This window comes from Mustela putorius, unplaced genomic scaffold (assembly GCF_011764305.1).
Source record: "Mustela putorius furo isolate JIRA1106 unplaced genomic scaffold, ASM1176430v1.1 tig00537301_pilon_pilon_pilon, whole genome shotgun sequence".
Classification (NCBI taxonomy): domain Eukaryota; kingdom Metazoa; phylum Chordata; class Mammalia; order Carnivora; family Mustelidae; genus Mustela; species Mustela putorius.
This window is the reverse complement of record NW_025422439.1, coordinates 1871817-1895399: the sequence shown is the minus strand read 5'-3', so window position 1 is coordinate 1895399 and position 23583 is coordinate 1871817. Positions and strand designations below refer to the sequence as shown.

Below are 23583 nucleotides of genomic sequence, written 5' to 3'. Positions count from 1 at the left end.
TCTGGCTGTCCAGTTTTCCCGGCACCCTTTATTGAAGAGACCATCCTTTTTCCATTGGCGATTCTTTCCTACTCTGTTAAAGATTAGTTGGCCATAGAGTAGAACAAACGATTCTTTTTTTTTTTAAGATTTTATTTATTTATTTGACAGACAGAGATCACAAGTAGGCAGAGAGGCAGGCAGAGAGAGAGGAGGAAACAGGCTCCCTGCTGAGCAAAGAGCCCTATGCAGGGCTCAATCCCAGGACCCTGGATTGTGACCTGAACCGAAGGCAGAGGCTTTAAAGCACTGAGCAACCCAGGTGCCCCAGAACAAATGATTCTGTTGATGCTCTGGACACCCTAGAATTTGTAAATTCCTCATTGGTTCTGTTTCTCATTGATCTTCCAAATATTCCAAGATATAGATACAAACATTATCAATGTTTTTCAGATGAGAAGAGGTTAAGTCACTTGTCCAAGGTCACCCACCTGGCAATGGAAGAGGTGAAATTTAAACCCAGGCAAGTCACTGTACTAGAGTTGCCCTTCTGCAATCAGGCTTATTAACTTGTGCACTTGGGAGGGAAGCTGTGAATTAGGCTAGATCAAGAGATCAGTTGTCCTAGGATTTAGCAGTTTTGTAGACTTGTCTTCTTCTTCTTCTTTAAAAAGATTTTACTTATTTATTTGACAGAGACACAAGTAGGCAGAGAGGCAGGCTGAGAGGGAGGGGGAAGCAGGCTCCCTGCTGAGCAGAGAGCCCAAAGCGGGGCTCAATCCTAGGATCCTGAGATCATGACCTGAGCCGAAGGCAGAGGCTTTAACCCACTGAGCCACCCAGGCACCCCGACCTGTCTTCTTTTTAGAGTCTCCACTGTTGCCCTCCCTTCCGTGCCTTAAATATGCCTGCACATGTGTGCACGTGCACCCTCCACCCCCACATACACACTTATCCGTACTGAGACACATAAACCTTATCAGAAGCCACTTGAGACTGTCCCACATTTCCTGGCATCAGGAGTTCATGCACCTTGTCAGGGCATTAATCTTAGCATGACTGTCAGGTAGGGAGCGGGCTTGAGCACCTCAGATAGAGCGTCCAAATAACATGAAGTGCGTAGCTCTGAGTCTGGGTCTGATGCTTAGGAGGAGAAATGCAGTTTCAGGATGGGAAGCCGCCTAGACTTAACAGAGCTGTCCCATATGGAAGGGGAGGCCTAAAAACATAGTAAGTTTTACATCATTAGAAGTTTCCAAGAAGAAGTTAGAGGATGATTTGGTGCTGAAGGAAACATTAGGTGGGATTTCTGAGTAGGTGACCTTTAAAAGCCTTTTACCCCTGAGATGCTTTAGCCCATTGGAAAGGGGTGGGGGAGCCTGGAGGTGGTGTCTGGGAGTGGCAGGAACAGAGAAAGGCCAAGTGTTTGCAACAGAGACAGCTCATTGTGCAAGAGTGAGAATTAGTGCTACAAGCTATCATTTCTACATCAGTAAAGTAAGGTTAAGACCATCTACCTTTGAGGCTATGGTGATAAATTGAGAGAGTGAGTTTGAAGTCTCATAAGTGTTACAGGAATGGAAAGGATTCAAGGGCAAGAGGCTCATGTCCATCTATTCCTTAATTCAGATATTTACCTGCAAGCCATCTACTCTACATCAGAGAGTAAACCTGTGCTGAGATGCAAATGATCGCTTAGAACAGGCCAAGGTCCTCACTTTAATGGAGCTTACAGTTTCATTGGGAAGAGAGATACTGATTGAACTAGCCCATTAAAATAAAAACTGAGAGAAGCACACATAGCAAGTTCTCCGAGAGGCAATCTTGAGGCTCCTTCTTATAGACCGGGATTAGAAGGTAGCATGTCCTACGTGTCTCACCTGGGGTGCTGGAAACCCTAAACAGGAACTCACTGCCTGCCTCAGACAAATCTCTCCTAAATCCCTCCTGCCTATTCTCTGACCTTGTTTTATTTCCTTGTTCTGGCTGAGGTTTTGGGAGTTATGAAACCAGTTAGGATTCATCTCCTTTGTAAGTTCTGCATATTGGGGCTCGGTTTGGGGCTTTCATTTCTATTCCATCTTGGTGTCTCAGTGGAAATTTCAGTTGTAACATCCTGTCACAACAGTGGGACTAAGAATTATAACTACCGCAGCAGCAACAACAGCAACAACTAATGGGGATCGAGTGCCTAACCCTTGCCAGGCACCTTATCTGATCCGCACAAGAACTTACTCAGTCGGGTTGGTGCCGTGAGTTACGAAGGGTGCACTGACGATGCAGGACCTTGACTGTCAGGCTGGGAAGTTTGGATTGGACCCTGCACAGGGGCAGACCTCGCTGATGGCCTCTCAGCTGGCTACTTTCCCTTTGTTAAGGATATCTGTGTGGGTCCTTGAGTCAGGCCTCAGAGCAGTCGCTTTCCTCCAGCAGGAGACAGTAAGTCCGCCTAAGAAATGATCCCATCTCAGCAATTCCTGGGAGGCCATGGCTGTAATAAAGGCCATTCTTTATGATATAAAAGTCTCACCCTCTTTCCCCCACCCTTAACGTTTCTAATTTGAGCCCCTCTGGTCCCTGTGGAGCCTTTAAATGCTTCAAGTGCAAGCCTATTGCCAAGGCAAGCCTGTCTGACTTGGGAGGCAGCGCCCTGCACTGTTGCCGAATATTGAACAAACATTCGCACAGCTTTGGCTCTCCCAGGAGCCCTTAGTCTGCTGCCTTTGTTTTGTTTTCTGGATGAGGGCAAGCGGTGCCATCACCTCCTGCCGGAAAGCCCTGGCTGCCCTCCCAACAAGGAGTTGTCACTTCAACTGAGGCTGCCTTTTTTTTTTTTTTTTTTTTTTGGTGGCAACAAAATAATACCCAGCAGGAATTTGGGAGGAGAAAAAAGAGAGTTCAGTTGGCAGGTTCTCAAATGAATGGGTTGTAGTGTCATTGGAACTGAATTGGGCTTAAAACCAGACATGATCCTATTTTGGAAGCATTGTTCAGAGGGATGGGGAATGTGAACAGAGGATAAGTCTCTTCAAAAATGCTCTTTATCCTTGCCTGTTAAAGACAGCCTGTTTTAACTGAACTCTCCCATCCCCTCAATGGCAAGGGCCTATGTGAAAACCCAGAGGAGATCAGAACAACTGGCAAATTGATCAGCTATTCATCTGTAAACCTTCCCATTGAGAAAGCTAATTTTACTTTGGGAAGAGGTTGTCACTTGATTACAAGCCATCAATTAATTGTTAGTCTTGAAATTCACAAAGCTTGGCTCTTAGACTTATCAATGCTCTGATAAGATAGCTTGGTGATCAGGGTCTTTAAATATATATCCAACAAATATTTATTGAAACTATTACTGAAAGCTAAACATGTTCCAGGTTCTGTGTACAATGGATATGGAAATCAGCACAACTAATACTGTCTTTGTCCTCTTGGAGTTTATAGTCTGAAGACATTGAGAGATGATGGATAGAACAGAACAGTATGCTACAAGATTTTTTAATATGAAGCCCTATATAGATTGGTGGCATGGGGATGGAGTTCAGGGAAGCCTTTTCTGAAGAACTGGCAATTGAACTAAAGATGACTTTAGGCACAGAGTGAGGTTGGATCAGAAATAATTAACTTTCACAATTGTGATGTCTACAGAGGAATAATTAATGGAATGGTTAATGGTTTTCCCTGTTGTAACTCCCATCCAGACCATAATTTAAGCATGATACAATCTTTACAAAAAGGATCATTGTTATTAAATGCTTGGAAGATAGACATAAATCAATTTCTTTGTTTAGGTCTCAGATTCTTCAACTGTTGAGCAATGGGGTTAGACCAGGTGACTCTCAAGTGTCCTCCTTTTGCAAAACCAGCCCTAAGTTCAGCTATGAGTTCTAGATTGCTACTGCAAGGCAGTTGGCAGCCTAGACTATGGGCTTTTAACACAATTGAATTGATAGACTGAAAAAAAAAAAAAAGATTTATTGGGAAAAAAACAGAACAGCAAAGATCTATAGCCTGTTTTGTTGTTAAATGGCTAGTTATATCTTTAACCCGGTAGCTATGAATGTTTGTTTGATCAAGGGAATTTTTACTCCCAGCACCACATTCCATTCCCAGTTAAATTATATGCATATGGCAAGATTCTGTGAGAAGTAGGCCATCTATGTTTTAAAATATGAGATTGAAATAGTAGTGTAAGTGATAAATTGGCTAACAGAAGAGATTGGGACCGTGTGCCGAAAGGAACACTAACTCAACATACGACTTTGGAAGGTCTTTCTTTGGGACACTATTTCCCCTTGTTCAAAATAGGAGGGTGGATGGAATGGGAGAAGATATTTGCAAATCACACTATAGACAAAGGGCTGATATCCAAGATCTATAAAGAACTCCTCAAACTCAATACCCCCCAAACAGATAATCATGTCAAAAAAAATGGGCAGAAGACATGAACAGACACTTCTCCAATGAAGACATACAAATGGCTAGCAGACAGATGAAAAAATGTTCATCATCATTAGCTATCAGGGAAATTAAGATACCACTTTACACCAGTTAGAATGACAAAGATTAACAAGGCAAGAAACAATAAATGTTGGCGAGGACGTGGGAAAGGGGAACGCTCTTACACTGTTGGTGGGAATGCAAGTTGGTACAGCCACTTTGGAAACAGTGTGGAGATACCTCAAAAAATTAAAAATAGAGCTATCCTATGACCCTGCAATTGCAGGGTAAAAAGAAGGGCCATCTGTACTCCAGTGTTCATAGCAGCAATGGCCACAATTGCCAAACTGTGGAAAGAGCCAAGATGCTCTTCAACAGATGAATGCATAAAGAAGATGTGATCCATATATGCAATGGAATATTACTCAGCCATCAGAAGGGATGAATACCCAACTTTTGCATCAACATGGATGGGACTGGAGGAGATTATGCTGAGTGAAATAAGTCAAGCAGAGAGAGCCAATTATCATGTGGTTTCACTTACTTGTGGAACATAAGGAGTAACATGGAGGACATTAGAAGGAAAGGAAAAGTGAATGGGGGAAATTATAGGGGGAGATGAACCATGAGAGACTATGGACTCTGAGAAACAACCTGAGGGTTTTAGAGGGGAAGGGAGTGGAGGGATGGGTGAGCCTGGTAGTGGGTATTAAGGAGGATATGTATCGCGTGGAGCACTGGGTGTTATACATAAACAATGAATCTTGGAACACTGAAAAAAAATTTTTTAAATGGGAGGGTTGTACCAGAGTAGCGTTTCCAAATATATGCTTTTTCAATAGTTTTTGAAAGATGGTTTAGGGAGAAAAGATGCCCCGCCCTATTTTTTCTTATTGGAGATTCACAATTTAAGTGTATCAATGGCCTAATTGATTCCAGTGTTTTTACTTTAATCTATTATATTGCCACATTCCTGTGTGACCAAAGATAGATTTTCCTTCTGAGGCTCCACTGCCCCAGCTATAACCTGGGCCTGGAGCACAGGTCCCCAAACTTATTCAGGTAGCAAATATTTTAGGCTTTGTGGGCTATAGCATCTTTTTTTGCAACTACCCAATTGTGCCATCATCGTCATACACAATACATAAGTGAATGAAGATGCCAGTATTCCAATAAAAATTTCTTTACAAAAAAAAGGCAGAGGGCTGGATTTGACTCATGGACCAGTTAATTTACTGACGTCTGGGTCAGAGTGTGAGTTAACTGCCCCCCTAATGTCCTTGCATCTCTGACTGCCCTCTGAGCTTCTCCCCTCAATGATTATTCTCTCCCAAGTTCGAAGTCACCCTTCTCCAAAACTGTCCCTCCAGCCTGCCCTTCCAAAAGTCATCATCATCTTCTTCTTTCAACTTGTCTGAATGCAGGACTGTCTCTGTCTGCCCGGCTGCTGAGATGCCTTCTTCACAGCTTTGTTTTGTTTATCTTAGTAACTACCCTTCTTTAATCCCCCTGAAGGATTGGTGAGTTGGAATTTGCCTTGTCTTCTTCCCTCAGAGCCTTTGATCTGATGCTCATAAGCATTTGCTGACAGCCAGACAGAAAAGGTGGAGCCCAGATCCCAGGCCCGAGGGCCCAGAGAGTAATGAATGAAGGCTGCATTTATTTGTATTTCTCATTGGCAAGCCCATTTCCAGATCAGCTGCATGTCACTGCAAGCTGAGAGCTAGAGCAGGAGGTAACCCTACTTTTTTTCTCTCAGGCCTTGGTGCCCAGGACCCCTGTTTCCACCGAGGCAGGAGCATGCCTTAACTTTACCAGCCTTGAAAGAAGCTGATGTCTGGGCCAAGTTCTGCCCCTTATCACAGCCCCCCCCCCCCCCCCCGTTTTGCCACTCAGATTATGCATTGCACAAGTTTGAGAATACCATTCAAACAGTGTTTGGTGCAAATGGAACTCTCTGGGTTGTACAAATCCCTTTGCTTTTCAAGCTTTTTTATATAGTCATACACCCTTCTCTTCTTACGAAGTCTTACATAGAAGGCCAGTCAATAAAAGAGATATAAGTAGAACTGCTCTCATTGAAGCTGAAATGTGGGTTTTGAGTTCCATCCACCTAGTTTCCCTCTTGCCCTCGGCAGTCATCTGTTGAAATGCTGCCTGAGATCCACAGAATTCCCCAGAAGGATTTCAGAACCTCTAGACTAGATCATGAATGTTATTCTAGCTATTCAGGTTTCTATAATCTCCCTCTCTGATTGAGTCACAAGTACTTCCCTAGCACTATGCTAAACACTGAAGCAGGGGTTGGGGAGTGGGAAGCAGGAGTGGGAGACATGGTCCCATCTCCAAGAGTAGATTATATCACCGGAGAGGTCAGCAGAAAATGGGATGAGAAAAGAGCTTAACAAGATTAGGTCTTATAAACAGAAATACTTAATCAGAGAAGAATGGCTAGAGCAAGGAGAGAAAAGACTTCCTGAAGAGGGTGACGATGGAATGGAGCACTGATGGGTGGAGAACCTTTGAAGAGGCAGAGGAGAAGAATAAGACAGGTGAGCAAAGACAGAAGTGGGAAATGCTGGTGGTATGGATCAAGAGAGATAGCACAAAATGGAGCATGGATAATTAGATCTCAGCATGCACATGAAGAAGGCAGAAAAAGAAGTTTGAACAAGGGACAGATGAACTCAGACAGAAAGGGGAATTCATGAATGATTTTCCAGATAGGTCCACCTCCTTCTGTCTCATTTACCACTTATAACTGTTTTAGTGAGTATTATAACCCCATTTTACAGAATTAATCCTCACAGACCTTGGGGTATGAGGAGACCTTCCCAAGGTAGCTTACTATTATCAAGCAGAATTGGGATTTTTTTTTTTTTAAGATTTTATTTATTTATTTGTCAGAGAGAGAGCGAGCAAGAGCGAGCACAGGCAGACAGAGTGGAAGGCAGAGTCAGAGGGAGAAGCAGGCTCCCTGCGGAGCAAGGAGCCCGATGTGGGACTCGATCCCAGGACGCTGGTATCATGACCTGAGCCGAAGGCAGCTGCTTAACCAACTGAGCCACCCAGGCGTCCCAGAATTGGGATTTAAATGGAAATTGACTTTAGCTGGTGTTTCCCCCATCACATGAAACTTCATGGAAAATATAGGACTGGGGCAAGTTTTCAAAAGAAGGGTAGAATTTGTTTAAATTGACAGTAGATAGGAATTTCTTGTTGAGAAAATATCTTTGATTTGTTACATCTTGCGGGGTCCTTGAAGAGTCCTCTTATCTAACCAGTCAACTTTAAATATGGAAAATGTGAGGCCCAGAGAAAGTAAGGGACTGCTTAATAGGAAGAATAAAAAAGGACACGATTCTGACATCTGAGTCATCAGGCCAGTGCTCTTTCCAAGACATCATGAGTAAACCACTCTATCATCTTTTTTCTTTTCCATGGGATACTACCTCCTTGGCACATTGGACCCTATGGGTTCAAGAGTCTGCCCTTTTGAACAATGTTGAATTCTCTCTCTCTCTCTCTCTAGAGACCACAGAGCTGGGCAGCAAGAAGGAACTCAAGTCCATGCCCTTCATCACCTACCTCTCAGGGCTGCTGACCGCCCAAATGCTGTCGGATGACCAGCTTATCTCAGGTGTGGAGATCCGCTGTGAGGAGAAAGGCCGTTGTCCATCTACCTGCCACCTTTGCCGCCGACCAGGCAAGGAGCAGCTGAGCCCCACACCAGTGCTGCTGGAAATCAACCGTGTGGTACCACTTTATACCCTGATCCAAGACAATGGTACCAAGGAGGTGAGTTCCCCTGATACAGCCACTAATTCACATCTAAGTACCAGTCTTCCTCCCTCTTGCCCTTGTGGGCCCTTTGTCCATTGGGATTGTCTTTCATCACCGTCATGGTGATGGCTGACATTTATTGATCCCTTACCATATTTTAAGTACATATATAGCTGTTATAACCAATAAATCCTCTAATCTCAATGGCTTAATATAATAGAAGTTATTTCTTGAAGTTATTTCTTATTATTTCTTGAAGTTATTACTCTGAGAAGGGGTTCAAGACCCATATTATTCTATCCTGTGCCCTCATCAACCTGATGCTTCCACAGTTGCTGTGGAAGAAGAAAGTACATGGGAGATCGTATGTGAGAAGTTTACATGCACCAAGCCTGAAAGTGACAAATATCATTTCAGCTCCTTTCCACTGGGTCGAACTCATTCATTGGGCACACCTGTCTACAAACAAAAACAGGGAAATATATTTTATCTGATGGTCTGGGGAAGAAGATACATGGGTTTGTTAAAAACCTAAAGGTCTCTGCCTCAATATTATACTTGGATTATCTCATTTAATCTTCCATCCAGATCTGATTTATGTATAAATATTGGTTTAACATATATGAAATTGCCAGCATTTGATCATTTTCTTATTTATAAAAAATGATAATTCCAGGGACCCCTGGGCGGTGCAATTGTTTAACTGTTCAACTCTTGGTCTTGGCTCAGGTCATAATCTTGGGGTCACGAGATGGAGCCCCGTGTTAGGCTCTGAGCTCAGCAAGGAGTCTGCTAAACTCTCTCTCTGCTCCTCCCTGTGCACATGCTTGCTTGCTCTCTCTCGCTCTCTCTCTCAAATAAATACTTTTTTAAAAAATGGTAATTCCATATGGTTCATCCTAATGTCATGTCCACTTTACAAGTGAGGAAACCTTGAGGATGTTTACTGATTTGCTCAAAGTTGGTCTGCTTCAGAGCCTAGGTGCTTAATTGTGAAATTATATCTCCTCTTTTTCCTCTTCCTGCATGCTTCATATCCCATGGCAGCATGTCTGGGCTTGAAGAGACCATATAAATGATTTGTTCACTGGTTTGCAAAATTGTATTCATGGAACACTTTTTCTAAATGCAGTCTTTCAGGAATCCCAATCCATAAAGCCAAGAATAGTGATGCCACCCCTTCAGTTAGGGAGAGGAAGGTGGATAAAGCTTCTCCACTTTGTCCCCAGTCTTCCCTCTGCAGCAAATCTCTCATAGCCCTTGGCCCAAAGAAGATGGTCTGGTAGATCCCTGACCAATACCATCAGGCTGCTATGGATTATGCCTTCCTACCATAGTGTTCTGAGTGCTAGAAGGTGGTAAATGGTCAGGTAGGGCTTCCTAGAGGAGAGAGGGGGATGAGAGTAAGGACCTGGGGAGAGTGTCAGGTAGATGACCAGAAGCAGAAGAGAACATGATCTGTACAAAGCCTGGAAGGCATTCCATGACTAAGATGAAGAGATAGAAGGAAAGCAGGGATGAGGCCAGAGAGGTCAGAAGGAACCTGCTCATATGGGTTATTGTAAACTACCTCATTGAATGTGGATCCCATTTGAAGGGGAGTGAGATGCTTAGGATATGCAGGACAGATTCGATAGGGATAGATTCATGCAGCAGAAGGAGCCCTCTGGAAATAGCCCAGATGACTGTCAGTAGGAGAGCAGTTAAATAAGTGCACAGTGGAATATACATGCAGTGGAATAATCTACAAGAGACAAAAACAAATGAACTACAGTATCATTAAATATGAGATGAATGAACATAATATTAAATGAAGAATGTAAATCCCGAAGATACATTTTATATAGTGTGATACCATTTCCCCTGCTTTTTGTTTGTTTGTTTGTTTGTTTTAGTATATATAACTGATTATTAGGTACTATTAGAATATGACTTACAGGAGTGTCTGAGTGGCTCAATCCATTAAGCACCTGTCTTTTTTTTAATTTTTAATTTTTTATAAACATATAATATATTTTTATACCCAGGGGTACAGGTCTGTGAATCGTCAGGTTTACACACTTCACAGCACTCACCAAAGCACATACCCTCCCCAATGTCCATAATCCCACCCCCTTCTCCCAACCCCCCTCCCCCCAGCAACCCTCAGTTTGTTTTGTGAGATTAAGAGTCACTTATGGTTTGTCTCCCTCCCAACCATTTCCCCTGTTTTAAATTAAAACAGATGCGTGCCAAATAAACTACATTTTTTGAATGAATACAGGTGCTATAAACTATTTAAAAAAGGAATCAAGGAAATGGTCAACATAGGATTCAGGATAATGACAGTCTTGAGTTGGGGAGGCAGGACAATGGCACGAGGGAGCCCTCATCACATGGAGGTATCATGTTCCTACCCGGCATTTTGGGTGGTGGATTTGTGGGAGGTTTTTTTTTTTTTTTTTGAAGTATTAAAATTAGCTAGTTAATGAACACAAAGTAGATGAATATATAAAGCCTAACCATGCATGGTGCTATAATGACCTTGAGTCACGAGCTAAGCCTCATGGATGATCTAATCCGATGCGTCAGAGGTCTCCACGCTAACTAAAACAAAAAGTCAAATATGAATAAATCTCCCCGCTCTGGCTTCAGGGTGAGAGTTGACTGTGAAGATGCAAGTGTGGAAAGAGGGAGACCTGTGAGGAGGCTGTTGAAACTTCCAATGAATACCAAAGATTGTCTGACCAGTGTTCTGTTAGTGTGGATGAGCAAAGCCTCTTGGTTAGCTGCATGGGGCCGAGCTCTCCAGGACTCGGTGGGGGAAGTTAATGAAAATCCTCATTTACTGCTTCAAAATCTTGGCCTAGTGCTGCCCTTCTGGGCCACACTCCTCTCATCTGTAATATGGCACCAGCCTAGCTAAGTCACAGGACTTTTGTGATGTGTTCTTGGCCCATGTGGTAGCAAGAGGAGTGGCGGTTCTCGTCCTCCTTGTGTAGGAGTCAGATTCCCCCATGTCTGGATTCCATGCCAGCTTCCTCGGCATGATCAAAACATCCATTTCTACGGAAATCCAGGGAGATGTTTTCAAGGCCACTTGGTGGGATGTTATCAGAAAAGCCCCAGTGTGAATGCAGTCACTAGATGTCACTGTTCTCCTTACGGGAGATTTGGAATTCTTAGAGCACTAGTCATTCATTCATTCATTCATTCAGTATTTGTAAGAACTTACTATATGCCCGCTACTATGTCATGCCCTGAGAAGTGAAGTGGATGATGAGTAGACTTGGTCTTTATCTTCATAGAGTTTACAGACTTGTGGACCAGACAGGTATTAGTGAAACAATCACACAAATCAAGACAGACTGTGAAGTACCAAGAGAAGGCCAGGTCAGTGGGTTGAAAAGCGTGTGTTAGGAGGTCTTGTGGAGTTAGGGTTGGTTTCTCTGAGGAAGTGTCATTTAAACTGAGTTTTGAGGGGTCAGTTATGTAACTGAGTTACATAAATTAAAGTAGAGGACTAGATTTGGCGGGGGTCACGGGAGAGGGGGAGGAGCCAGAGCACAAGTAAGGTTGAAGACCCAACTCCTGCGAAGGCCTGAAGAGTGAGCAGGCATGGCCCATTTCCCTGAAAAACTGAGATCCCATGGGGGCAGGGGCCAGACTAAAGGGCAGCTCCATGAGCAGTACTGAGGACCAAGAGGCAGGACCCGGCGAGGCAGAGCTGCAGAGGCTATGGAGGTGAGGAGTTTGGCCCCAGCAGTGGGAAGCCAGAGAAGAGTTTGGGCAGGTAGACAGGCAGGAGTGCCATCTTCTCGGCTACAGGCTGTCCTCCTCTGGGTCATCCCCACTCAGAAACGTTAGAGCTGGCTGATGAGCTGGCTTCCTTGAGGCTCCAGCTTCTACTCCCTGGCTCCAGATCCCAATGGTAGGTCCTTTTAAAGGTGCATGACAGCCTAGGGGCTGTGCTACATTAGGCCTTTCCAGTAGAGCAAGGCTAAGGTAGGAGTGGGTGGGACAGGCCAACTGTAGGTGTGGAAATTATGTGGAGGAGGGCAATATGGCCGCTGAGTGAGGCTGGTGTGATGAGAAGGCGGCCACTGTCCCTGGGATCATTGTTTTCTGCCTCCTCCCCAGACCCCATCACTCCTTCTCCCATGGCTCCGCCATCTCTTCTCATTTTTCTGAAGCCAGGGGTGGACACAAACACAAAAGTGGATGTGGATAAAAACACAAAAGAATCTTGGCCTGGGCTCTGACACTGAGACACAAGGCTGGGGCAAGTCTTTGTTTCCTGTGTGGGTTTTTCTTTTCCTATCTGAGAAGGCAGAGAGGCTGAGTGAGTTACTTTCTGAGTTTCCTGCAAGAGACTTTCTCTAAGTGGAAGCAGGCCGCTCAGGCTTTGTGCTCTACTTAGAATCCTGCTTCAGTCTCCTGTTCCCTGTGTGATGCTGAGTGATTTCTCCAAACCTCAGTTCCCACATCTGTGAAATGAGGTCCTTATGGAGATAAAATGAGTTCATAAATGCATAGTACCTGGCACATAGCATCTGATGGACAAACATTTTCTGTGACAATGATAAAAACGATGTTTATCTAAACTTGACCCTTCTTGGGGCACCTGGGCGGCTCAGTGGGTTAAAGCCTCTGCCTTCAGCTCAGGTCATAATCTCAGGGTCCTGGGGTCAAGCCCCGCATTGGGCTTTCTGCTCGCAGGAGCCTGCTTCTGCCCCCCCCCCCCCCGCCCCGCCTGCCTCTCTGTCCACTTCTGGTCTCTGTCTGTCAAATAAATAAATAAAATCTTTAAAAAATAATAAATAATAAAATAAACTTGACCCTTCTTTTTTAAATGAGTCCTTTGGTATGTCCTCTTCTAAGTAGTACTTAATAACTTTACAGATGCCCTGTGCTAGGGACATGACATTTTAGAGTAAGAGCTGTGTTTTTGCATGGGAAAGGTCACTGGTTAACCCAAAAGTGCAGATCATGAATGGAGGGATTATAAGAAAATTTTATTACTTTATAAACATTGCTGGAGTTCATATTCTGTTGTAAGGGATACCACAGGTGGAGTTACAAATGTGTAAAAGGATTTTCTTCTCCTACAGACCTCCTGATGCAGAATGGAACCATTTTTCTATGTAAAAATTCCTGACTCTTTGGGTTATTTGAGGTGCTCATTCAACTTGAGTCCCATTTTACGGCATGGTTAGGGAGTGTTGGTGAGGGGTGTGACTTGCATGAGGTCTATGAGGCAGTTCTGGCCTCTGATTCTGGACCAGGGTTAGAATGTGCTCTGGCTAGCCCTGGGGGCCATGAGACACTAGATCCTTTAACAGTTGGGATCTCCTTGGGTCCATCTCCATAAATGCATGCAAGACATGATGCCTTGTACCAGTCAGAAAGGAGCACTTCATTACATGTCATGCTGTGATTTAAAGAACAAGGAAAGCAGGAAAAAATTCTTTGTGATGGACAGTTTGATTAATACATAAACCTCCTCCTCCACCTGTTAAATGACCCCACATAGCCCAAAGCTATAGTGCAGCTAGTGCTTAATGTAGAAGACTTTGTGTGGCTATTAACTTAGCCTTTGGGTGAGGGAGAAGAAGAGGCTCCGGTAGGGGAGACAGGATGGTGTCAAGGTGAAGAGCCAGACAGAGCTGGATTGGAAATTCATCTCTGCCATTGACTACTGGGTGACCTTACTTTTACTTATTTGTAGAGTACGCATATAAATCTCTATCCATGTTGGGGTTGGGAATTCTCTTAGGAAGAACTAGAGGATTGGGACACCTGGAATCTGAACTAGGTTCTGTCCTTGACTCTTATATGACATTGGACACAAATGCATTGTGTTTTGGTCTTTGTTTCTTTATCTGTATAATGAGAATTCTGGTTTCACTTTATCCCCTTACTATCTCTTGGTGCTGTGATAGGGTCAGACCTAACTTTTACCCTGAAAATAAGGGAAAGGAGGTTAGAAGAATCATCCTGTGACCTACAATTTATTTCCCATCCAGAGACAGTAACAGTTTTATCCTTAAATTAATATTAGGAAGAGGAAGGTGTACTAGGGCAGTGACAACATTTATGAGTAAAAGGGGATATTAAAATCATATCCTATTTATTTTTCAGACCAGCTTTTTTATTTTGCAAATAGTAGAAATAAGACCTAAACATGAGGAATGGTTTGCCCTTAGTCACAAAGCCAGTTCTGAATTTGAAGTAGTTAGGCACAGTTTTTGTCCTCAGCAGTGTCTTTCATCTCTCTTGAGAGTTAGTTTCCTCATCTGTAAAATGGGTAGTCATAACTTTCCCCACAGGGCTCTCACACAGAAAGATTAAGACACCCAGACACCCTTTGCTGGTAACTTGAGCACTGTGAAATACTCTACAGATGGATTCATTCCTAGTGCTCGGATCTCCTGACTTCCAATCATGTGAGTTTTGTTTTGTTTTGTTTTTTCTTTTTCTTTTCATGCTGCTCTAGGAAGAGCCATGTATAATTTTGGTCTTGTTGTGGTTGTCTGACCTTCCAACAGATCCTCTCTCTCTGCCAGAAGGACTTGTTTGCTCTATTTACACTTCTTGGCTCTCACTGAGAAGAGAATTCCAAATGACTGCTCTTTGAAAAGAAATTAACAACCAAGATCACCCCTCCCCCCACCATGATTACCACCGCCACCGTCACCTCCACCATTATCACAAGCGCTGTCACCATTACTGTAGCACCATTGCCACCATCTCCTGGCCTTGGGTGCTTGGTGTGTGCCAGATTCTGTGCTAGGAGACAGGATAGAGAAGGGGAATAAGACACAGATTGTGCCTTCAAGGAGCTCATAGTCTAGTGGATGAAGCAGAAGAGCCACATAAGTAACTATAATTACTTGCATATGTTACATCCATGCATGACTTATTTTCAAATAATACAATTGACATTCCAACAGTGTTAGGAAAGTGGGAGAAAGAAACTCAGAGAGAGTCTGGAAAAGATTCTTGGGGCAGGCAAGGTGGATATGGGCCGATCATGGAACAGCTTGAGGCAAGTCTGTTGATAAGGAGAATAATACCATCTATGAGATGAGATGCGTATCACAGGCCAAACACTGCGCCGAGGGCTTTATATGCTTTATCCCATTTAATCATCCAACACCTTATGAGGAAAGTACTATTATGATCTCTATTTAATAGACAAGGACACTGAGACTCAGAGAATCTTGAACCCAGTTCTATGAAGTTCCAAAGCTAGCCCGGGTCAGAGTTGGAAAGCTGTGACCCAGGGGTGAAATCCAGCATGCCACCTGTTTTTATAAATAACATTTATGAAATGTAGCTATGCATTTGCATATCATCTGTGGCTGTTTTTCTGCAACAACAGCAGGGTACAGTAAGAGCCACAGAACAGAGTATGGCACACAAAGCCAAAAATATTTACTTTTGGTACTTTACAAGAAAGTTTGACAAACCTTGGTCTAGACCAAAGAATATTGGAAAGGAAGGGGAAAGAAAGTTATGTCAAATACTATATGCCAAACATATAGAACAGAAGATCAAAACTCAACAGTTCCTGAATGCTAACTCTGTGCCTGGCATTTTTAAGGGCTGTGTGTGTATTAATATGCACTCTCTCTGTATCAGTAATATTTCACTCTATCCTCCTAACACATTTGAGTATGTATTTTAATGCCCATTTTACAAATTAGAAAGCAAAACCTGAGGCTTTACAGAGATAAGTAATTTATCTGAGATCACCTAGCTAGTGACTTGTGCGGTCAAAATTCAAGCTTGGAATGACTGTCCCTAATGATTATGTGCATGTTTTTGTTGTTAAGAGAGAGAGTGTGTGTGCAAGTGGGGGTGGGGGAGCAGAGAGGGAAAGAGAATCTCAAGCAGGGTCCACGTTCAGTGCTGAGCCTGACTCAGGGCTCAATATCATGACCCAGAGATCATGACCTGAGCTGAAATTGAGAGTGGGACACTTAACTGACTGAACCTCCCAGGTGCCTCTAAAGCTTATGTGTTTCATCAGTTACTCTGTAGCACAAAGTCTGAGAAATTGGGAAGAGATCAAATTGGAAAAAATGATGTGCAGGGGGCGGAGCTGTGGGCAGCTTTGAATGCTGCATCAAGGGAGTTGGGAACCATATAAACAATGGGGAGTCCACCTTCAAGATATGGATCAAAGGAAAGACATCACTAAATGTGACTTGGAAGGGCACCGGCTGACTCAGTCAGTGGAGCAGGCAACTCTTGATCTCAACTCAGAGACCCGTGTTGGGTGTAGAGATTACTAAATCTTAAAAAATAAAAATAAATGTGACTTTAGGTGATTGACTGCAACAACCATTGAAGGGTGAGTATCAGCGACTAGAGCTATGTGGAACTAGAGGGTATTATACTAAGCTAAATGCATCAATCAGAGAAACACAATTATCATATGATCTCACTGATATGTGGAATTTGAGAAACAAGGCAGAGGATCATAGGGGAAAAAAGGAGAACATGAAATAAGATGAAACCAGAGAGGGAGACAAACCAGAAGAGACTCATAATCTCAGGAAACAAACTGAGGATTGCTAGAGTGGAGGGGGAGGGCGGAATGGGGGGCTGGGTGATGGACCTTGGGGAGGGTATGTGCTACAGTGAGCGTTGTGAATTGTGAAAAACTGTGGAATCACGGACCTGTACCCTTAAAAGAAATAATACATTGTATGTTAATAATAATTAAAAAAAATAACCAAGGGTATTAATTTGGGGACTGCAGGTCTCTGATATTGAAGGGTCTTTGGATCTCTTCTCAGAAAATTATGCCAAATTATATATTTTCAAATTCTTTTTCCCAGCAAAAAAGATCCATGGCATCCACACACTTCCTAAATGTTCTAGACCCAAACATGGTAGAAGACTTATATAAGATGACCAGTTAGGGTTCCCACTACAGAAGTTTATCTATGAGATGGCTGGGAGTGTGGGGACTCAATTCAAATAATTTTAGCAAATATTTATGAGGGTCTCCTCTAGGTCAGGCACTATTCTGGGCATTTGAGATACATTAGAGAACAGAACAGGCATATATTTCCACCACCTGGAGACTTAATTTCTATGGGGGCATGGTTGGGAGACAAAAAGCAATCAGAATAGTAAATAATATTGTATATTAGAAGCTGAAGAGAAAAAAGAAAAAAGGCAAAGCAGAACAAGTGAGATCAAGATACCTAGTGGGATGTGGGGACTTGGGTTTCAGAGGATCGCCAAGTCCCTCAGGATGGAGATGGAGGAGGCATTTGTTAAAAAGTCAGGTTCCTGGCTTCATCCTACGATTATTTTTCTCTGGTGGGGTGAGGCTGGGAATCTTCATTTTCACAAGCTTCCTAGGTGATTCTGAAACACTCTGAGCTTGAGAACCACTCACTAAAACCATGGTTCATATATCCCTTTCATTCTGAAGTTCCTTCAGGGAATTCCTTGTTTAGGGATTAGGAAAGTCAAGTACTTTTAATCTGGCCTAAATCTCTGCTATTGTGGGGCCACTTCCTCTCCATCTCTGTGCATTCTGAGGAGGTGTCCTGGCCAGAAACCAGACTGTCAGGCAGTCCTTGGCAAGAGGGAAGATCAAAGAAAAGAGGGAGAAATAATCCATGTCTTACTCAACACGCTCATGGTCAATTACAAAAGAGGAACTTAATGCTTGGCTTGCCTACTTGCAAAGCTGGAAAACGTAGCTCTTTCATGCGACCAGAAGACTACCAGCTTCAATAAGACATCAGAGACATACAGACTTAGCAAATGCAAACATTTTTGCATGTCAGAGCACAGGGCGTCCTCTCCCTACCCGTGCCCTATAGGACATTGAATTCAGTTAGCAAATGTGATAAAAAAGGGAATGGTATAATGTCTTTCCCTTGTACTTTTCATAACTATCATTTACTGAGCACTTCAGTTGTGCCAGGAACTCAGCTCAAGCCCTTTATTTACTTAGCTCATTGAACCCTTTCATGAACCCCATATGGTGGGTATTATTACTGTCTTTATTTCCCCATTGTGTAAACTGAGGCATGGAGAAGTTAGACTACTTGCCCCTAGTTCCTAGAAATAGGAACTGGTAGAACCATGGTTTGACCTGTGCACCTGAGCTTTTTTCTCATTTTGCTATACTCTCTATTAGCTACTTCCCTTCAGCTTTTTAAATGATCATAAACAGAAGTCTAATGTATATTGAAGACACTGTCACTACGTATTACCTTCTCCAGCTACGGTGTCTTCATTTCTTTATCTAATTTCCAAAATTTTTGAAAAAATTGGCTACTTCTACTGTCTATACTGATTCACTTGCATTCATTCCAGGGTTGAATCCCTTCATGTGATGGAAGTAGAATGGCTTCTCATTTATAAGTCTTGCAGACACTACAGTTGCCATAAAAGACTGTCTTTTTTGATAGTGTTTTCTATCTCAGTTTTTGTAATTCTGAAACCAGTGAGATATACCTGATACTTTTTTCCTTCCTGCACTCATCCTCCCAAAACTACCACCCATTATCAAATCCTATAGATTTTTTTTTTCTTAAGAACTTCTCAAATAACTTCATTTTTACCCAGTTTGGTTCAGGTTTTGCCTGGACTATTGTAATTGCCTCCCTACGGGCTAATAATGATCCCTGCTCTTTCTAGTTAATTTTCTTCCTTGTAGCCAGAGTGAAATTTTCAAAAACTAAAACATACTTTTATCACTTTTCTCATTCAAACACTTAACTGCCTTCCAGTTCTTTAGGATCAAGACAGAGGTGCTTACTGTGGCCTGCATGGAGCTCCTTAGACTGGCCCTTCCAACTTCTTAAAACTCATCTTACCTCTACCCTCCTTGCTTTCTGTTCTCTAGTCACTGGCAATCTTCCAGTTTCTGGAAAGGCTATACTTTGTCATGCCAAAAAGTCTTTGCAAATGCTATTCCCTCTAATTGGCATGCATGTCACCCATCCCCCTCCTTTTCTGAGTTAACTGCTACTCCTATACCAGAATGCCACGGAAGCTTCCAGGTTTGATAAGCTCCCCATTTATTTATGTACTTTGAGTCCTTTTTTATCTTTCTTCCATAGTGGTTATCAACGTTTCTAACTATTATTATTATTTATTATTATTTTTTTAGAGAGAGTGAACACTTGCGAATGGGGTAGGGGTTGAGGGAGAAACAAAGAGAGAAGCGGAGAGAGAGAATTTTAAGCAGGTTCCATGCACGCGCACTCGGGCTCCGTCTCCCAACCCTGAGACCAGGACCTGAGCCAAAAATGAGAGTCAGACACCTCACCGACTGAGCCACCAGGAGCCCCTCAGTTTCTAATTATACTTTTATGTTTTGTAATTCATTAATGCCTGGGTCTCCTCCTCCTTCATATTTTGTTATTTTATTTTATGATGACAGATTGCCAGTGAGGGAGGAAGAGCAGGTGAACTCAGAGATGAAGGCATTTAGACAAGCATGTAGTGCAACCATAGTCTACTTCTTGATTCCTTTCTGCTTCGCTTTGCTAAGGTAGTGGACTCTGTGTTTGAGCATTCCCAGTAACAGCTTGCTTTGTGACCCCAGGCATCCTTTTCCCTCACTTCTAGAATATCCTTCTTGATATTGAGTCAAATGGTTGTCCTCTACCTTGCGGGGGTGAACTCCATGAGACCAGGGTCTGGGGAAACTTTTGCTCAGCATTGCACCAACATCTTCTGATATCGTGCCTGACTCATAGTAGAAATTCAGTAAGTTCTCAATGAGAATAGATGAATGAATGAGTGAAAAGTGAATGAGTTACCAATTTACTTTCATATACACTGGCCCCCTTAATCCTCTCAGGAGGCCTATGATGGTAGCAGTGTTTATTTCCACTTTACAGATAAGGAAACTGAGGCTCATAAAGGACAGGTACCCCCTGAAGCCTCAAAGGGCTAACACATATCAGAACCAGGACTGGAATCTCTTTCTAGTTCACCCACAGCCACTCATCCATCACATGATCATGTAGAGACTGCCCCAGCCAGGGCGGTGCTGGGCTTCCAGGAACAGAACAAGCTGTAGGCCCCATCCCTTCTGGAGCTTAGCCCTGTTCACTGGGGGCTCCTCTTGGGTCATTAGACAACTTCAGTCAGCAGTGATGCAAAGGACCCAGAAAGAATTCACAAACAGTTCTACTCTCTCCTCTGTTTCTCTCGAAGAACCAAAAAGTTGTTCCAGATGTGTCTCCCAATTCACCAGGCAGATGCAGCTGAAAGCAGTGTTGAGTTTGTACGGTTACAGAGTCCGTCTCTGCAGTGCCTTCTCCGGTCAACAGACTGATGTTATCCCTAGTGTTTCTGAGTAAAAGGGTTCCAGTCTATAATCTCAGGTCCAGGGAGCAAGAGAAAACCTTGAAGAATAGGGCTTTTCCTGGGACCACATGTTTCTTTCCTTGTTCAGCTTCATCTCCACATATTCTCATTTTGGAAGACACTGTTAAATTCCCTGGGTCTTCTGCTACCCAGCCCAAAACAATTCAGTTTAGAAAACTATAATGCATACAAGAACAGAGAAACTAGTGAAATGAACTTCCCATATACCTCTCACCTTCCAGCTGCAACAGTGATCAACTCACACAAAACATGTCACCTTCTGTCTCGTCTCAGATATTGTTATTTTATGTGTAAATGTTCAAGTCGACATTTCCAAAAGATAAGGGCTGAAAAAAAATAGCGTCAATACCATTACCATTACCATGCTCTCCAAATTAACAGCTCCTCGATACCATCAAATATCTAATCATTGTTCATATTTACTGAATTATTTTTAAGTTTGTTCTAGTTTGTTCAAAGTGGGATCTAAATAAGATACAAACACTGTCATTGGTTGATAAGGAAGTTTCTTTTAACGTATACGTTCCTTCCTTTATATCTTTCTCTTTTTATTCCTTGTGTTATTTTATTAAGGAAACTCATCATTTGTCCAGCGGAGATCCCCGCAGCCTAGATTTTGCTCATTAAATCCCTATGGTATCATCTAACATGTTCTTCTGCTCCTGTATTTCTTGTAACTTGGTAGTTAGGTCTAGAAGGTTGACTAGGTTTGATCTTTTGGCGGTCTCCCACAGCCAGTATTGATATACCCATAGACCTATGTGATCTAATAGAATAACTTGAACTTTCTAATCTAGTAGTTAAAAGTTTGCTTTTGATGCTGGTCAAATCTGTCATCAAGTCTTGGCTGCTCTTTGTTTCCTATGTGACTTTTGGCAAGGAATTCTGAACCTTAGCTCCCTCGGATGTGAGGTGGGGTTAATAATAATAATAATACCTAATTTCTGAGGTTATTATATTAAATGAGATGGGCATCTAACATACTTAGCCTTCTGCCTGGTACATGGTAAGTGCTGAATATAGACAAGTTCTTACTTGTCTTCTCCTCCTGTCCTGTTCTTTCTCTTCCTTTCCTTTCTCCTTCTCCACATTCCATTATTTTATTTTATGATCAAAATAATGCTTATAAGAAGGAAAGAGCAGGTGGGCTCAGAAGTGGAAGGGATTATCCAGGCATCTAGTCCTATCCTAGTCAATTAATTCTTTGCTACCAGACCCTACAAGAGTCTGTATTTGAATATTCCAAGTAAAGCCTGCCCAATAACCCTTAAGCAGCTTGTTCACTTGCTACTAGAATGTTTTGTTTATTGAGTAAAAATACTTTCCTAAATATTTCCTATTCTTGTCTCTAGTTCCATTCATCAAAACTATACTGAAATAGACTTACCCACTGACTTACTGAACAGAGCATATACTTAAGAATCAAAGAGATGAGGGTTCTAATAGCTTTGGTACAAAATTCCTTTGTGTTTTTGTCACATTACTGAAGTTTTTAGGATTCTGTTTTCTCACCAGTAAAATGGGCTTCACAATGTTTACTTTATAGAATTGTTTCTAAGGTAGCTAAAATAACAAATTATTAAGGAAAAATAATCTATTGCTACTTAGTAGCAATGTTTAGCACACAGAAGTAGATCAGTAAAAATCTGTCCTCTCTCCTGGTTCTAAGTGACAGTTTTCTGGGTATTTGGAGATGTTTTAGGTCTTAGTTCTGGTAAGCATCCTCTGTTCCTTCAATAACTTTCCATGAAATCAGTCTGTTCTTAAATCTGACTCAGCTTTACCCCAGCCATCTTGGTTATTAGCCTCTGAAAGAACTCCGGTATGTCTATTGTCCTTCTTAATGATGTATGATTTATGAAGAAAGAAGTTAGAACACAAGAGGCTGCTTCAGTTGCCTACAGAATTAAGGATAAAATCCAGGTCTCTTGCTTCCAGACTTCTGGATTTGTCTTGGTCACAATAGCTTCTGTCTTTAGTGTCATGTATATAGTAAGCATACAAAGCATAACTTCTGAGTGGTGAAAGTACTGAGGTTCAGAAGGAGAAATCTCTTGTCAATGTCCCACAGCCAATAGTTCTGGAACCAGGATTTAAACATGTTTCTCAGGTTCTATAGCCTGCAGTTTCAATATGTAGGCTGTAGAGACTGCCTCATCATTGGCTCCTTTCTCTGCACTTTGACATAGGCCAGCCTATTGTGTCATCAAATAACCTTTCTTGGATTCTACAGTCTTTCCTGTCACTATCTTTTTCTTCACTTTTCTTGGGTGGTGAAACTTCTGCTCTGGTTCCAACTCTTAGTCACTTCTCAGCTTCTTGGAAGTTATTCCACTACCTAATTGAAGTTCTTGTCTCAGAACTCAACAAAGACCTCTTCGTCCTCCTCATCCTCCTCCAGTGAGATGTAATAGATGGATAACAGTATATTGTTCTAGGTGCACAACATAATGATTCAACATTTGTGCACATTGCAAAATAATCACCATGATAAGTCTAGTTAATAATGAACATCCATTATCACATAGTTATAATTTTTTTTGTGATGGAAACTTTTAAGATCTATTCTCTTAGTGTCTCTCAGGTATACAATTCAATATTCTTAACTGTAGTCACAAACCTATACATGACATTCTCATAACTTAAGTGTTTTATAACTGCACGCTTCTACTTTTTGACCTCTTTCATCCATTTTCCCCACCCCAGTCTCTTGCCTCTGAGCAGCCTCTTTTTATCTATGAGCTTTTTTTTTTTTCTTAAGATTCTGCATACAAGTGAGATCATATGGTATTTGTCTTTCTTTCCTTGACTTATTTCACTTAGCATAATGTGTTCAAGGTCTATCCGTGCTCGTCTGGCAAGATTTTATTTTTTATGGCTAAATGATATTCGTGTGTGTGTTTGTATATACACACACCCTACACTTTCTTTATGCATTCCCCCATCGTGGGCACTTAGGTTTTTTTCATATCTCGTTATTACAGATAATGTTGCAGTGAACATTGGGATGCACGTATCTATTTTGAG

The 23583-nt window shown here is 42.3% G+C and overlaps 1 protein-coding gene across 2 annotated transcripts in view; it reads left to right on the top strand.

The window, feature by feature from the left end:
* ASTN2 (astrotactin 2) overlaps positions 1 to 23583 on the top strand; it is a 600456-nt gene that overhangs the window by 412130 nt on the left and 164743 nt on the right. For both annotated transcript variants that reach the window (XM_045074025.1, XM_045074024.1), the window contains exon 14: positions 7949 to 8214. In XM_045074025.1, coding sequence (XP_044929960.1) covers positions 7949 to 8214 — 266 coding nt within the window. The remainder of the gene's footprint in view (positions 1 to 7948; positions 8215 to 23583) is intronic.